This window comes from Triticum urartu, chromosome 5A (assembly GCF_056163025.1).
Source record: "Triticum urartu cultivar PI428250 chromosome 5A, HENAU_Tu73, whole genome shotgun sequence".
Classification (NCBI taxonomy): Eukaryota; Viridiplantae; Streptophyta; class Magnoliopsida; order Poales; family Poaceae; genus Triticum; species Triticum urartu.
In genome coordinates, this window is record NC_141877.1 from 75,940,263 (window position 1) to 75,955,853 (window position 15,591).

A 15,591-nucleotide genomic window follows, 5' to 3' on the forward strand; every position below is an offset into this window, starting at 1 on the left:
GGCCGCTTCGCCAGCTGCGCCCGAGCCACGCGGCTGTGAATTGCTCCGCCTTGAGCCGCTGTCGGGTCATCATTTATCCGAATATGTCAGGTGATATCTCTCTAAACTTATTTTATCAACATATATTGTTTCTATCAAAGAACAAAATTACTTTGATCTGTATATTTTTGTATATAGGATAGTTGTTCACTACAAATGTGGTTTATACTACGGGTATGGAGCATGGGCTGATAATGTTCCGCCCGGCGATGGTCCGTGACATATTACCCGTTGAATGGACGCGCAGAAGTCGTCGTCCTTGCGGCCCGGTCTATATCGACTTGCCGGGATCGCGTTTGCTCGCTGTTCAATGGACGCGCACAAGTCGCCGCCTCTGCGGACCCGGTCTACATCGACTTGTCGGGATCGCGTTTGCTCGCTGATCAATGAACGTGCACAAAGCCGCCGCCTCTGCGGACCCGGTCTACATTAACTCTCCCACCCGCGCCGGCTTACAACACCGCGGCTGACTCATCTGTCTGTGCCGCTTCTGATGTTGCGGTCGTCTTTGTTGTCCGTCTCTCTTGGCCTGGTCTACATCAACATACCGGGCCGCACCTGTCTACATGAACTATTCATTGAGTATGAGCAAGTCACAACTTGGGTAGCCCAGTTTTCTTTCAACAAAATGAAGGCAAATTATCATATACTATCAACCGCCGTCTGCACTGGGTGGCTCAATGGGCAAGCGCACAAGTCGCCGCCACTACAGTTTGGTTAACTTCAAATCGCCAGTTGGAAGGAACCATTGGCCGAGTTGCTGGCACGGCTCATACGGGATCATTTGTAAACCGCCACAGTCACCTCAACCTTCTATGGATTCACATCGTGATCAACACCAATGATATACAACTTATGCCGGTTTATATCACGGTCAAATATGGAGAATCTCAAGCCAACTCCTCGAGTCAACTTGAGACTCGGGGGCTACAGTGATATGACTCAGCAAATGTTACCAGTTTTCAGTAAAGTCAAGAACCCCAGGACGTTGGAGGGAAAGATAACCCGGTCCCAGAGACTACTACCATATTGATGAAAGTTTGAAGGCCATCAGAAAATTTCCGGTTCAAAATGAAGAATTCCGGTTTACAATCCGGTTCAAGGGAAATTTGTCCTCCCACAAAGCTCTCAAATCCGGTTTAAAAATGTCTGGTTTAAAAAGAAATTAACTTCTCGCAAGTTCAAGTTTAAAGGCCGTCAGAAAATTTCCGGCTGAAATGAAGTTTCCGGTTTAAAATCCGGTTCAAGGGAAAGATGTCTCCCACGAAGCTTTGAAGCTCTCAATATCCGGTTCAAAATCCCGGTTCAAGAAGAACTTATCTCTTGCAAAAAGTTAAAGGTTGCCGAAGAGGACCTGCAGCCATGATACGCGGTTCAAACATGGGTATCCTGCCTTATTGGCTTATCATGTGTGGTTACATGGGGGCTTCTGTTCATAAAGCGGCGTTCGGTTTACCCCTTGATTCAGCTTATCAAAGATTTATATAAAAATCACTTGGGGGCTTGGTTTCATTTGAACCGTAGCTACACCTCTTGATCGGCGCAATGCCACAGTATCACTTGGGGGCTTGGTCGTATTCAAACCATAGTCACACCTCTTGATCGGATCAAAGCCAAATTACTCCGGGGCCAAAGAGAGTGTTGCAAAACAACAACTCAAACATAGGCACCCACTGAGCACAGCTCAAAATGTTACTTGGGGATTCTTTGCTGTCGAAATGAACAAAGAATCTACACTTGTAATAGGCTATCAAGTCACGGCTCGGAAGCCTGGTGTATACACCTAAAACCCCGGGTTAGCCTACCTTTTTAAGTAAGTCACTCCGCCCAGGTAAACATGGTATGACCCGTCGAACTTTGACAGGTTACTCTAATAAGACCCTGAACTTGTCAAGTTAAAACGACGATTGGTTAAGGATTGAGGGCCATCTTAAAAGGCTTTGTAAAATGGTTTAACTCAGTGGCCTGGCAGCCCATGAAAAGCCTCGAATTTGGGGCCTGGCAGCCCGTGAAAAGCCTCGACTACAAGTATTTTATCTGCTAACTTTTTTCTCCTTTGGTGAGATTTATAATGTTTTTGATAAACCGGTGTTCATTAACCTGGCTTGGCTTTCAACTACAAGTTGTCAATACATGATCAGTTATAATCCGGTGCTTCTTAACCCGGTCTGGTTCCGACTATAAGTCGCCAGTATTATATATGGATAACCCGGTGTTTATCATAACCCGGTACGGTTTTATCATAAACCAACACAATATGGAAGGAGTTATCAGTACTCAAGATTTGGGTTATCACCTTTACTACAAAAAGTTGGTAAACCAACGATGTGATTCAATGTCACAGGTATGATATATTTCATATTTGATTATTCTTAAGTGCAGTCTTGGTTATAAACCCGGGTTATATGTTGGGCATTATGACCTGTCCGGCGGTAAACCGCCAGGACACTTTAAACTCCTTGTATGCAGAAACAGGTTGAATAAAGCATGATTATAAATCACCGGCATTTATTAACCCGGCCTGGTTTTCAACTATAAGTCACCAGTATGATGATAAATTATCCAGTGTTTATTAACCCAGACTGGCTTGGGATTATAAGTCACCAGTATATATTTGGATTGCGCCATTGGAATCACGCGCTCATAAATCATTGGATTATATTATTCAAATCTTCAAATAGCCAACATGGCTGGATTTTATTATGGTTATCAGTAACCAGTGTTATGATTAAGGTCTTCAAAGTCGCTTTAGCGCAATGGCTATTATATTATCAATGGATATGATTTATTCTACAATTGAAGGAATAGTCCCGAGTCGCTGCAGGCTTACGACCCGACACTTGGGGGCTACATTATTGACGTTGAGATTTCATCAAATGTGCAAGTCTCATGTCGCTGCAAGCATGCAACATGACACTTGGGGGCTAATACAAAGTCATTTTTTGCTCAACTTATTCAAGACCCAACTCATCACATTCTAAATGAGCCGGCCCTTGGGGGCTACACATCACTGCTCAAATCTACATGATTATATTTACAAAGTCCCTGCTCATTATTGCATAATGACCCGACCCCTGGGGGCTACACTGGTTGAAGTTTTTATGAGCATAAGGCAATTACAAGTCCTAGGTTGCTGCAAGCATGACAACCTGGCACTTGGGGGCTACATAATATGGAGTATTCCATTTTTACTAGTGACTGGGATGAACAACATGGATTTCTTCAAAAGTGGCAGTATTTATATTGAAGCAAGTCTTAAGCCATCATTTTGTTCTGCTCAAGACTTGGGGGCTACATGTATTATATTATTATCAAAGAAATATTTTCAAATTCTCTGTTTTGAGCAAACCAGATTGACCCGGCGTCACCAATCATTATGACCCTGTGACTGCAACCTGGTGTCATCAATAATCATGAACTGGCGTTGGCAACAATCATGACCCGGAATTATCAGTTTTTATAACCCGACAATGGTGGTAATCATAAACCGGCAAGTCCTACATCTTCAAGACGGCTGGATATCAGTCGAATATTTCAAAGACCAATATTTTTGTCAAGTCAGAGCATTGAAGGCCGACTCAAAGGGATTATTTCTTATAATATTTCTTTACAAGAGCCAATGTCAGCAAATGGATTATGAAGCTGACCTATTGACCCAGATTTTTCAGGAGAAAATGTCAGGGACTTAAGGATGATCAGGTGTCGGCTTACAGGAATATTTAAGCCGGAGCACAACCCGACAAATTTGTTCTTGTGTTTATGTTGCAGATTAGTTTAACATGGATAAATCCAAATTAAACTGGGGGCTAATGTCGGGGATATACCCCACGGCGTAAACCGGACGGAAGTATAAACCGGCCGAACTTGGCGGTTTACTTGAGACCCGGCAGATATTTGGCATTTCATTTGTAAAGCCGCCCGAAGATTAGTCACTCACTGGTGACCCAGTGGGCGGGTTAGACGGATGAAAAGGCCCAAGGCCCAGAAGGTTGGTCCATACTATGGTGGGCCGGTTTAAGAGGAAAGGCGTGAGGAATATTTGTCTTACAAGGAGTTAAGACCTGGACTTGTATCCGGTTTGTATTAGAGATTGACTAGTCCTAATCCTAATAGGACTCCACATGTAACCCGCCCCTCTAACTTATATAAGGAGGGGCAGGGCTCCCCAAAAAGGGACAAGCTACAAGCAAGAAGAAACTATCTCTAGGGCTAGACACAAAGAGTCAGTTTGCCGGCGACTCCCTCGTGATGATAATGAGACCTAGCCTCAAACAGCATGTAGGGTTGTTACCGGATGATGTTTCCCGGGGCCCGAAGCTGTCTAAACCCTTGTCTTGCGTTGCGTCTCTCGATTCCGCTCAACCCCTCTCAAGCTACCACATAGATGCGTTGGCCTCACGACTAAGTCCTCACACTACGACATCTGTCGTGAAAATTCCACGACAGTGCCGGTGTCGCTTAGCCATTGAACCTTGTATGGGTGCGGGTGCTTCATCTTGACCAATTGGAGCTTGGAGCATAGTTCTTCACTTGCTAAGTTATGGCAACTCCCTCCATCGATGATGACCTTGACGGACCTTCCATTGATGACGGCCTTTGTGTGGAAGATATGACATCTTTGGTCTTCTTCTTGTTGATGTTGAAGAGTCAAGACCTTGGAGACAACAAGAGCGGGACTTGAATCTTCATCACAAAAGACTTGATCTTCTTCGTCTTCGTTGTTCACTTGGCGGTGCATGGCCACTTGCTCAAGGGCTTCCATTTCTCCTTCACTCATTGAGTCATAGGTTCTGTCGTCGTTGAGGATCATGGTGCGCTTGTTGGTGCACTCGAAAGACTTGTGGCCTCGACCGCCGCATGTGAAGCATTTGAAGGAACTTGTCTTGATGGTCTCATCGGTTGGGGTAGATGATGATGAAGCTTTCTTGAAGTTGCTTGTAGTAGGAGGACGACTTGAGCTTGTCGGAGTTTTCTTGTAACTTGACTTGTCGCCGTTGCTTGTAGATGGCTTGGTTGAGGTAGAAAGTGTTGGCGTCGTTGAAGCTTGGGTGTTAGAGAAGCCATAGGACTTGGATGAGAACTTGGCATACTTGAAGTCGTCTTGCACTTGGCATTCCGCTTTAGTAGCTTGGTGCACTAGCTCAATGAGGTTCGAGTATGGTTGGAAGTCGACGATCTTCTTGATAGGATGATTGAGTCCATTCAAGAATCGTTCCATAGTTTGCTCATCATATTCTTTGACGTTGGCTCGTATCATGCCAATCTCCATTTCCTTGTAGTACTCTTCAACGCTCTTGGTTCCTTGCTTGAGTTGTTGGAGTTTCTTGAAGAGGTCGTGGTTGTAGTAGTTTGGCACGGATCGTGCTCTCATGACATCCTTCATTTGCGCCCAAGTAGTGATGGGTGGTTCACCTCTTGCCGCTCGGTGCTCAATGACTTGTTCCCACCAAATGAGGATGTAGTCTTGGAATTCAAGGGATGCCATTGCGACCTTCTTCTCTTCTTCGTAGTTGTGCAAGCGGAAGATTTTGTCAACCTTCAATGCCCATGAGATGTACTCTTCGGGGTTGTTGCTACCGGTGAACTTGGGCATGGTGAACTTTAGCTTGCCGTATCTTTGCTCTTCATTGTGTTGGGGTCGGGGATGATGACGCCCATGTCGGTGAGGATTGGCAATCTCATGTTGCTCTTGGCGAGGAGGGTTGTCGACCTCATGTTGCTCTTGGCAAGGAGGGTTGTCGACCTCATGTTGCGCTTGTCTTGGAGGAGGTCCATTGTCTCCATCCTCTCGATGGACTTGATGTTCTTGTCTCGCTAGAGGAGGAGCTTGTCGAGCTTGACGATCTTGAGGTGGAGCTTGTCGATGCACACGCGCTTGGTAAATCCTTTCTTGAGCTTCGTCGCGAAGTGCTTCTTGATGTAGACGAGCTTGTCGGTCTCAGTTCGCTACGGCTCGACTAGAATCTCGAAGGGCACGTTGCGCCTCATTGCTTGAGCTTCACGAAGTTGTTGTTCTTGACGTTGAGCCTCGGCATCTTGTGCATCTTGATGTTGTCGCGCATGCTCCTCTTGTTCTTGTTGTCGTAGGCGTTGCCGTTCTTGTGCTTGTGCGAATGCATCTTGGGCTTGTCGTTGCTGATGCTCTTGAGAGTCGGTGTCGTGTAGAGGATTGCGGTTTGCTTGACGATCTTGACGCGCGGCATGACGAAGAGTGTTCGATGTCGGTGTACTTGAGCCGGAGATGGTGTCGTCGGAGTGTCGACTTGAGCGGCTCCGTCTTGAAGAGGATGAAGTTGTAGAAGAGCGGTTGACCATCATGGTTCGTATATCTTCTTTGAGGGAACTCATAGATGTGTCGAAGTAGTCTCTTGTACGTTGCTCGGATTGTCGTAGGTCGGTGGCGAGGTTGTTGATGCGGTCGCCCAAAGCAAGTTGTTCTTGATGCAAAGCTCGGTGTGCGCCAAATAGTTGCGTTTTGGTGACGAAGGAAGACATGTCGTCATCTTGCTCCAATAAGAGTGGGTTGGTAGAAGTACTTGGCCTATCTGTCATTCCAAACAAAGATATGTGAGTGGGAGAAAGAGAAGAACCAATACCAAATGTACCTTGACCGATGTTGAAGATGGATCAATGATCACTCCAATGTGTAACAAGGAAATAGCACAATTGGTACCAATTCTTGTCGGTTTCTCACACCTACACAAGTAAAAGCTTATGGTGGAGCTTGGTTAGGATGGTGGCACAATTTTTGATGTGATAGTAAGCAAGATTCAATAATGTTGGAAAAGATTCACAAGTTGTAAATGCAACAAGTAGACCAATAGAGAAATGGGTACATGGAAACACAACACACGGAAAGATAAATGGGGCCGTGCAATCAAGGATGAGCCAAAATGTGGAATCCACGAAAATGCTCTTGTTGCACAACACTAGAGAGACGCTAGCACGATTGCACAATAAGCGGATACGAACTTGTGCACAACCTACTAAGCAAAAATGCAACGACTTCTATCCCAAGTATGCTTTATGTATGATGTTCCCGAGATATGATCCAAGATGATCGAGTATGACAATCTTAATGTTGTATGATGCTATGGTTCTTGCTTATAAACTCTTTGCTTATCTTTCCCTTTTGCTTAAAAGCTTGTTTGGCTCTTTGTTGTTTGAGCTCTTTTCTCATGCAATGCTTCACGAACCAAGATAGCAATTGTGTATGTGATGACAACTTTGTGACACAAGAGATGAATCCGAGATATGCAACACGATGATAGTATGTATGCTATGGGTAGTATGATCTCTAATATGCACACATCACGTTGCCGACAATACTCAACGGCTAGTCTCGATGGGTAAGTGACGCAAAAGTAAGGCTATGGGGTTATCAATGCAAATGCAAGAGAGTATGATGATATCACGATACCAAGATGATACCAAGGTGAGGTTGATACCACAAAGGTGTAGTCGTTCGTAGTAGTCCTTGGCGAAGATGAGCGGTGGTGATGTTGATGTCGAACCGTTCCTAAGTAGCTGAAACACGATAGGAAACGGTGAGCCACAACTCAAATTCTCAAAACCAAATGTGACAAAATGTAGCGGAGTTGGTAGCGGTCAAGTGGTGGTAGTGTTTGGGTTTGTGGTAGGGTTTGCGGAAGTTAGGTGGTGGTGGTCGAAGTGGGTATGCGGAGGCGTAGGCGGCGGTGGTGTCAAAAACTGCAGGAAATGCAGTTTCGTCAGGGTTAGCCGGATGATCCGGGTGAACAGTGCGCTTGGGGATGGCTCGGGATGAACACGAAAACAACCACAAATGCGAGGATTTCGCGGATTTTGGAGGGATTGCGAGGTGGAGATGGTGGGGGAAGGCTAGATCCACTTGCAACACAAAAAACTCACGGATCAAAACCAACAAAATATCATCAAAACTCACAAATCACAAAAAAAAATTGGGGGGGGGGGCTATTTTGTGGGGATTTTCGGATTAGGACGAAAAACAACAAAATCAAGCTAGAAAACGAAGAGGGGAGGCTCCGAAATTGTGATCAACGTGGCTCATGATACCAAGATGATATGGAGTGGAACTACGTACGGCCGATCTTTCACGAAAGGATCGGATCCCAACTAAGGAAACGAAGAACACGAGAGGAAAACGAGGGGAATCACAAAAGGAAACACGAGAGAATCACTCAACCAACAAGAATAGATCACACATGCGCTAGATCGATGAACACAAAGGTGAGATACAAGATCCAAGTCCAACAAAGGACGATACAAAGGTAACCGGTTCTTCTCCGTGAGGAGGTCTTGATGGGGCCACCCAAGAGGGGGTCTTGAATCCAAGGGGATCTTCTCCGTAGAGGGGTCGCGGTCACTCTCGAGGAGACGATCCGTATGGATGAGCAAAAGCTATCCTCACAGATGAGCTACTACTTTGCTAACCCTAAAAATGGGGAGGAGGAGGTCTATTTATAGCCCAAGGGGCGAAGGGGTAAGTGAGGGGACGAAACGGGTACACGGGCCCCGGCCCAAGTCACGCACGCAGGCGGTGGCCGGATGAGCCGAGAGTTGGTCCGGATGATCCGGGCTTTGGGAGTCCGGACGATCCGGGTCGGCGTCCGGATGATCCGGCTGCGTTGGAGCAGTTGCGGGAGGGCCGGATGTCCGGGTCCTGGTCCGGACATCCGGGTGTGGCCGGATGATCCGGGTCTGGGTCCAGATGATCCGGCTTCAGGTTGAAGCTTCGGGTGTCGTTGGGCCTTGTAGCCAGATCGTCCGGTCCGGGGTCCGGATCGTCCGGGCTGGGGCCGGATCGTCCAGACGGCGGTCCGGATCGTCCGGGCTTCTGCTGACTTAGCCATTTTCCTTCTCCGTCTTCATGTCCATCTTCGTCTTCAGATTCTCCTTGCTCCTTGACGTCTCCATGGCTAACTCCTTGATACCTGAGTATGCACAATGTCTCTATTTGAGGTAGTAGCCATGTCTCATGTTCATCGAAGTGGAATTGTGAGAGGAGAGATGTCACCTCAGTCTCGAGAGCTCTTGCACGTGATCGAGTCATGGGTCCACTAGGCACTTGGTGAGACGATGGTAGGTCCATGGAGATGACCTTGGGATGCTCCGCATCAGAGGTGTACCTAAGAAAGATAATGTTTGCTCTCGGAAGCATGTGAACAATCTAAATAATTTACAATCTGATCAAATGTTGAACCCCTGAAGTTGCTATAAATTACCCACTATGCCATTCATAAGTGAAGAAAACGATTCGGTTTTCTTTCCAAAGTCGCGATCGTGCTCGGTTGTTTTATAGAGACGATGCCCAATATATATCATAAACCCACCAGTGGCGTAATACCTAAAGCCTTTCTCTCCCACCCTGGAGACGAGGGTTTGAACCCTTGGTTCCACCTTTTCCCACTCCTTTTTCTCACGCACCTCCTCCCCCCACATACGTGTTCATGGGCCGGCCCACGGGGCGTGGCGCCCTTTTTTTATTTTCTTTTTTTCTTTTTTTTCTCATTTCTATTTTTGTTTAATTCTTTAAATTAATTCGGTATTTCTAAATTTCAAAAAGTTGCGAATTTTGAAAAAAAAATGTTTTAGAAATCATAAAAAGTGAATTCAAAAAATGTTTGGGAAATGACAAAATTTTCGCAGTTTCAAAAAATGTTGGTGATTTTACAAAACTGTTTGCAAATTAAAAAAATCACAATTTGAGAAAAAATGTTGGGAAATAAAATCATTTTTTTGATTATGAAAAAATTATCATGCATTCAAAATGTATTCGTGAATCTGAAAAAAAATATCCATGAAATTTTAGAAAATACTCAAAAGTGCAAGTCTTATTTCAAATTTCAAAAATTCCCCCCAATTTAGAAAAAGTTCATTGATTCAAAAAATGCTTGCTGAGTAAAAAATGTTCATGAATTCGAAAACTATTCATGCATTTCAAAAAATGTTCATCTAAACAAAAAATTGTGTTTGAATTTAAAAGAAAATACCTAAATTTTTAAAAAGATGTTTGTCGATTCAACAAATTGTTCCCCGATTCAAAAATCTTTTATGTCTAGGTTTTGATTATTTTTTGGAAAGTCTTTGTATGTCTAGGCGTTGGAAGTAGTTGGTCGATGAGATTTGTATTTAATAAAGTTTTAAGTATTCCCTTATGCGACACAATGACAGGTGTGTCGTGCGGTGGCAAGCTCATTGCCTTGAGATTTATCACGTCGAATGCATTGCGATCATGTGGAGGTCGCGCCCATCATCAGCGAGGGTCGGAACTCGGAAGAAAGATAAGTGGCAACATAGTGAGCCACCATGTTAAAATAGAGGACACTCATATATCGAGGTATTGAGTCATACTTCTTTGGCTAACGTATAATTCTTTTGTCTACCGTTGCAACGCACGAGCATGTTTGCTAGTCCACTATAATACAAATTTTGCAAAAAAAACACTATATTATTGTATAAAAGTGAAAAGTGTGTAATTAATCCTAAAAAGTGCATAATTAAACAAAGAAAGATCAAGATGACGCAGGCATCAACATTTCAGGCGCCACATCATCTTGCAAGCCATGACCCGGATTGTGCAAAGTAGTAGTTCCCCGTTCCATGTTGTACACATACAATCCCTTGTCACCTCCTCTCAAGAAGTAAATGCTGTTTCCCTTCAAACCGACGTCTTGTGCGCTTAGCGATGCCCCAACATATCTATAATTGACAAAAAACACCCTATCGCCGAGCGTTTCCACCTTCAGCCAGGCCCTTTTTGCCATGTCCAGCCTGCGAACACGGACATGCACAACTTTATCTGTTTGACACGGCTGACCGAAATCTAAGCTGAACAACTGCCCGCATGATTCTAACAAGGAACTGCCCTCCCAGGGCCAGGGGTACTCACGATCGCATGTATTACCAACCGGAATTTGCGTGAACGTCGGATCCGGCAAGAACTTGAGTATCACAACACTGTAACAAGTGGAATGTGTTCTGAAATATGTATGGAATTTGCCCCCAACTGCCGTCAGAGCCTTCATCCCTCCAATGACGTCACCACGTCTTTCCCCGAGTGCCCCTGATTCGTACGTGTGCTTCTTCCAGCGGTCTCCTTTAGGGTGGCAATACCAGAACACCGTGTCTCTGCAATTCACCACTAGCACGGTGCAGTTTGGGTCGGTGGGCGTATGCGATAGCAAACATCTGGTGGTGCTCTTTGTGAGGAATTCCTCTTGGTCTGAAGGCAGGCCAATTCTCTGGCATGTGAACGGATTCCATAGACAGGTCGCATGTGAAGCACGGTGCAGCATGAGCAGCCAGCCTTGTGGTGTTATCCAGTAAAAATGGCTTTCCAAATTATCTACTCTCCTGCTTTGCAAATTTCTTCTGGTTATACTGTAAAACAACAATGCATCATTTGTCTTGTCAGCAACGTCATCCTCACCCTCATCGTCACCTTTGCCAGTGCCATAGCTCTCTTGGCATCCACCATCCTCCTGTTCATCCTCCCCATCGCTTGCATCCGAATCAGTGTCGGTTTCCCCTCGAGGCTCATTGTAGTTGTAATGAAACAGTAACAACGGGGAGTTTCCGTCCAGCAGATCTGCGTCTTGGGTTTGTTCCATCGCTATCTCTACGTCTCTGTCCTGCAACAAACTGAAGGGTCCTTTACTGACGATGTCATGGAATATGATAGTTTTGTAAATTTTGATCGACATACAAGTCAGAAGCAATGGAAGAACTCGGGTATGGGATACTTATGCCGATTTCTAAGAGCTCAAACGAATCCATTATAATTTAGAGTATCTATATCTAATCGTATATAGGAGTAGTATATATGTATATCCAAAAAAGAGAATCACTGCTTACGTTGACGTCCGTCCTCCCCTCGTCACCTCGTGGGCTTTTTTCTGCTTCTACTCCAGGCTTTCACCCCTCAAAGAAACTATAAGCTTGTCCCTTCGGGGACATCCGATAAAAGAAACTATAGGCTTCGGCCTCCTGCTCTATATAAGCTCGAACTTAGTCGGTACTTGTGTATAGAAAAAGGAAAACGAATCGTGGTCGGTATTGGCATTGTAATTATAATCCGGTGACATGTCGTGCTGGGCTGGGACTCTCGCCGTAACTAGCGTCCGGCCCGCACGAGAGCTCATAAGAGCATCTCTAGTGGCTTGTGCAAATGGTGGTCTATACCAAATTTAGACTATCACATGCCAAAAAACGTCTTTAGTGGCTTGTTTATTGCGTCGTCTAAAATTAGACAATGTCCAAACTAGCTACCCGTCGTCCACATTTGGACAACCAAGCCACAATGTCTAAATCAAAAATGTTGGCTCATGAGCTCAGCCATTCACCAATTCGGAGCAATTGGAGGACGTCGGCAGGGAAGCGGCCGCGCCGGCGCTGGACACGGAGGTCGTTGCGCCTGGACCGCCGCCTCATCAGGGTTGAACCTGTTGCTATTGTTTATTTCTCATAAATTATATAGGGTGTTGCTAGTGTTGAACCTAAAATAATTTCGCGGCTGATTTATTTTCTCCTTTATATGTCTTGCGGATGAAAAAAATAAATGAGAACAACTCAGAAATGACCAACATAAGATTTTTAGAAAATATAGCTGCTATAAGATACTATTAAAATATATGAAAGAGAATATAGACATCATGTATATAGACAATCCGCTGAAAAACTTAGGTTGTCTAAAAGAAAATCTTTTTACACCATTGTGTATATGTAGATATAGACTATTAAATTTAGACAAGCCACTAGGGATGCTCTAAGAAGTTACGCACGAGATCGAGACTTATTACATCGTGGGTTGCTCGCGACGTTCTGCTGGGACGAAAAGTTCAACTGGAATCGCCTCATACTGATGAGCGAGAGCGAGACGGCGACGGCGACGACGTCGTCGCGTGAACAAGATTGGTCGTCTCTTCCGGCGGACATACTGGTGGAGATTCTGGAGTATTTGCGATGGTCGAGCCACCCGAGTTTCGGCTTGGTGTGTCGAAGATGGCAATCTGCACGCGCTCTATCGCCCTTCTACCCGGTGTGGATCACTCCTCTCCTCCTCAATGTCGCCGATGTGGGCAGCAGCAACGTGCGGTACTACAGCCCCTTTTACCACAAGAATTTTGAGATCGCCTACAAGCTGAACACGCCAGGCGCCAAGATCTGTTGCGCCACCGGACAACACTTGACGCTATGCATGAAGCACCTGGTCCTCACGGTACAACTCCTGACAGGCGACGTCTGCAAGTTGCCACCGATCATACCTGGAAGGTTCGACGCGGTCGTTTATGACGGCGATCGTAGGATGTTTGGTGTCGAAAAGTCGTTCGGTGTGCTGCGGATTGCCCGTTGCATCAAAAACAATATGAGCGAGTGGGCGGAATGGGAATACAGGTGGTTTGATCCAGACGGTCCATTGTTTCCCACGTCGCCAGATTGTAACCCAGTTCTCCACAACGGCTTGATGTACCTATTGGGAGAAGATGGAGGGCTAGCAGTCTATGATGTGAGTAGCCATGATGGAAATTTTGAAATCCTGGACAAGCCCAACAGCTTTGGATTCGAATGCGAAGACAGCTACTTGGTTGAGTCGGACCAACACGAGCTGATGGTTGTCCTTATTGGGCACCGTGGGACGCCGGTAAACATTGTCAAGCTCAATGAGCATACAATGGAGTGGGAGAAGATAGAAAACCTAGAGAGGAGATCCCTATTCACCGGAACGTTGTCGACGACAATGAAGGAGACTAGCATCAAGTGGATGCAGAACAAGATATTTCTCCCTAGGTTCTATGATTGGCCTCAGACCGTCCTCGTTGACCTTGTACAACAAGATGATGAATTGGCCTTTGTGCCAAACTCAAGATTTTCAGATACCACGATAGAGGATAACTATGGCACAGACATATGGACTTACGAATTGGGACAAGGTGAGGAAGCAAAGGAATTTTGGGAAATGGAGAAAGTGAATTATAGTATTTGGGTTGATTTCAGTAGTTATTAAATTTGTACAATGTCGTTCGCAATATTGTGACATGCATTCCTAATGAAATTGTACATGAAACACTATCGCCAGATAACTTTATCGTAGCATCTTCTTCTTTTTGTATGTATTTTTAGAACTGTATCTCTTGCTATCATTAGTCATGATGTGGGGAATGATGTAAGGGCAACCAACTCCAATATCGCGGACCCAAACGCCACTAAATATCCGGACCGTGCGGTCCGGACATTTTTTTGACATCCAACACCGTGCATCAAACGTCCATGCCGTGTACTGGGTATCTGAATTTCCCTAAACTGACATCAAACCTGGAGAGCTATAGGGGAGTCCGGAACATCCGCCAGGACCACTTGTTATTTGGATTATATCTCTCCACACCCCATGTGCTTTTTCCTCTAGGTCCACATGGCACATCTCGTTGCCCGGATTTGATACTTATATTTGATGCCTACACTAGTGGCTGGGGAGTGCCCTAGGCGCACCTCTTGAGGCGGTCAGGTGCGTTGCTAATTAGGTTGTTGTTTTTGTTCACTCAGCAGCACCACAACAATGATGAGCTTTATAAAGTTTTGGAAAACACATATATTCATCAACAATCTATCAACCAATTTTCTCTAAGATGAATCAATAAAAATGGCACCCTTCCATCCACACATACTCTTCTATGTAGCACCACTTGGAAGTTGCTGTAACGCCCTCGATGCGGCTATATCTCCCACGTGTCGAAGCACGACTTAGAGGCATAACCGCATTGAAAGCAATGTTGCAAGTGAGGTAATCTTCACAAACAACCCATGTAATACAATAAGGGAAAAGGGATACATAGTTGGCTTACAATCGCCACTTCACACAATTACATGAATAAAGCATTACATCAAACAGATACAATCAAGGTCCGACTACGGAACCAAAATAAAAGAAGAACCCCAAATGCGACAAAGGTCCCCGATCGACCCCAACTGGGCTCCACTACTGATCAGCTAGAACGAAACAACACAAAGGACAAGATCTTCATCGAGCTCCTCCTGAGCTTGGTTGCGTCACCTGCTCGGTTCAACGGCACCTGCAAACTGGTTTTGGAAGTATCTGTGAGTCACGGGGACTCAACAATCTCGCACCCTCGCGATCAAGACTATTTAAGCTTATGGGTAAGGTAAAGGTATGAGGTGGAGCTGCAGCAAGCGACTAGCATATATGGTGGCTAAAATACACAAATGAGAGCGAGAAGAGAAGGCAAAGCACGGTCGAGAAAGTATGATCAAGAAGTGATCCTAAAACAACCTACGTCAAGCATAACTCTAACACCGTGTTCACTTCCCGGACTCCGCCATAAAGAGACCATCACGGTTACACACGCGGTTGATGCATTTTAAATGAGTTAAGGTTCAAGTTATCTACAACCGGACATTAACAAATTCCCATCTGCCCATAACCGCGGGCACGGCTTTCGAAAGTTCAAATCCCTGCAGGGGAGTCCCAACTTAGCCCATGACAAGCTCTCACGGTCAACGAAGGAATAGACCTCCTCCCGAGACATTCCGATCAGA

At 45.3% G+C, this 15,591-nt stretch overlaps 2 protein-coding genes across 3 annotated transcripts; one reads left to right on the forward strand and one right to left on the reverse strand.

Moving 5' to 3' along the window:
- Positions 1-10,529: 10,529 nt before the first annotated feature.
- Positions 10,530-11,744, reverse strand: LOC147970323 (uncharacterized). Its single transcript, XM_087523399.1, has one exon. The coding sequence runs from the start codon at positions 11,742-11,744 to the stop codon at positions 10,554-10,556; it is 1,191 nt and encodes a 396-aa protein (XP_087379525.1). The 3' UTR covers positions 10,530-10,553.
- A 612-nt stretch (positions 11,745-12,356) lies between these two features.
- LOC147970324 (uncharacterized) lies at positions 12,357-14,120 on the forward strand. Of its 2 annotated transcripts, XM_087522628.1 has the most exons (2): positions 12,358-12,475; positions 12,799-14,120. In XM_087522628.1, the coding sequence occupies exons 1-2, from the start codon at positions 12,366-12,368 to the stop codon at positions 14,042-14,044; spliced, it is 1,356 nt and encodes a 451-aa protein (XP_087378754.1). In that variant the 5' UTR covers positions 12,358-12,365; the 3' UTR covers positions 14,045-14,120. The 2 variants fall into 2 exon arrangements, with proteins under 2 accessions (XP_087378755.1, XP_087378754.1); XM_087522629.1 differs by having other exon boundaries at positions 12,357-14,120.
- The last annotated feature ends 1,471 nt before the right edge of the window (positions 14,121-15,591 follow it).

Excerpts from the sequence above, each read along its gene's own strand:
- LOC147970324 (XM_087522628.1), top strand. The coding sequence starts at position 12,366 with ATGAGCTCAGCCATTCACCAATTCGGAGCAATTGGAGGACGTCGGCAG. Across the intron at positions 12,476-12,798 it reads TGGACCGCCGCCTCATCAGG|GGATGCTCTAAGAAGTTACG; the intron begins GTTGAACCTGTT and ends ACAAGCCACTAG.
- LOC147970323 (XM_087523399.1), bottom strand. The coding sequence starts at position 11,744 with ATGTCGATCAAAATTTACAAAACTATCATATTCCATGACATCGTCAGT.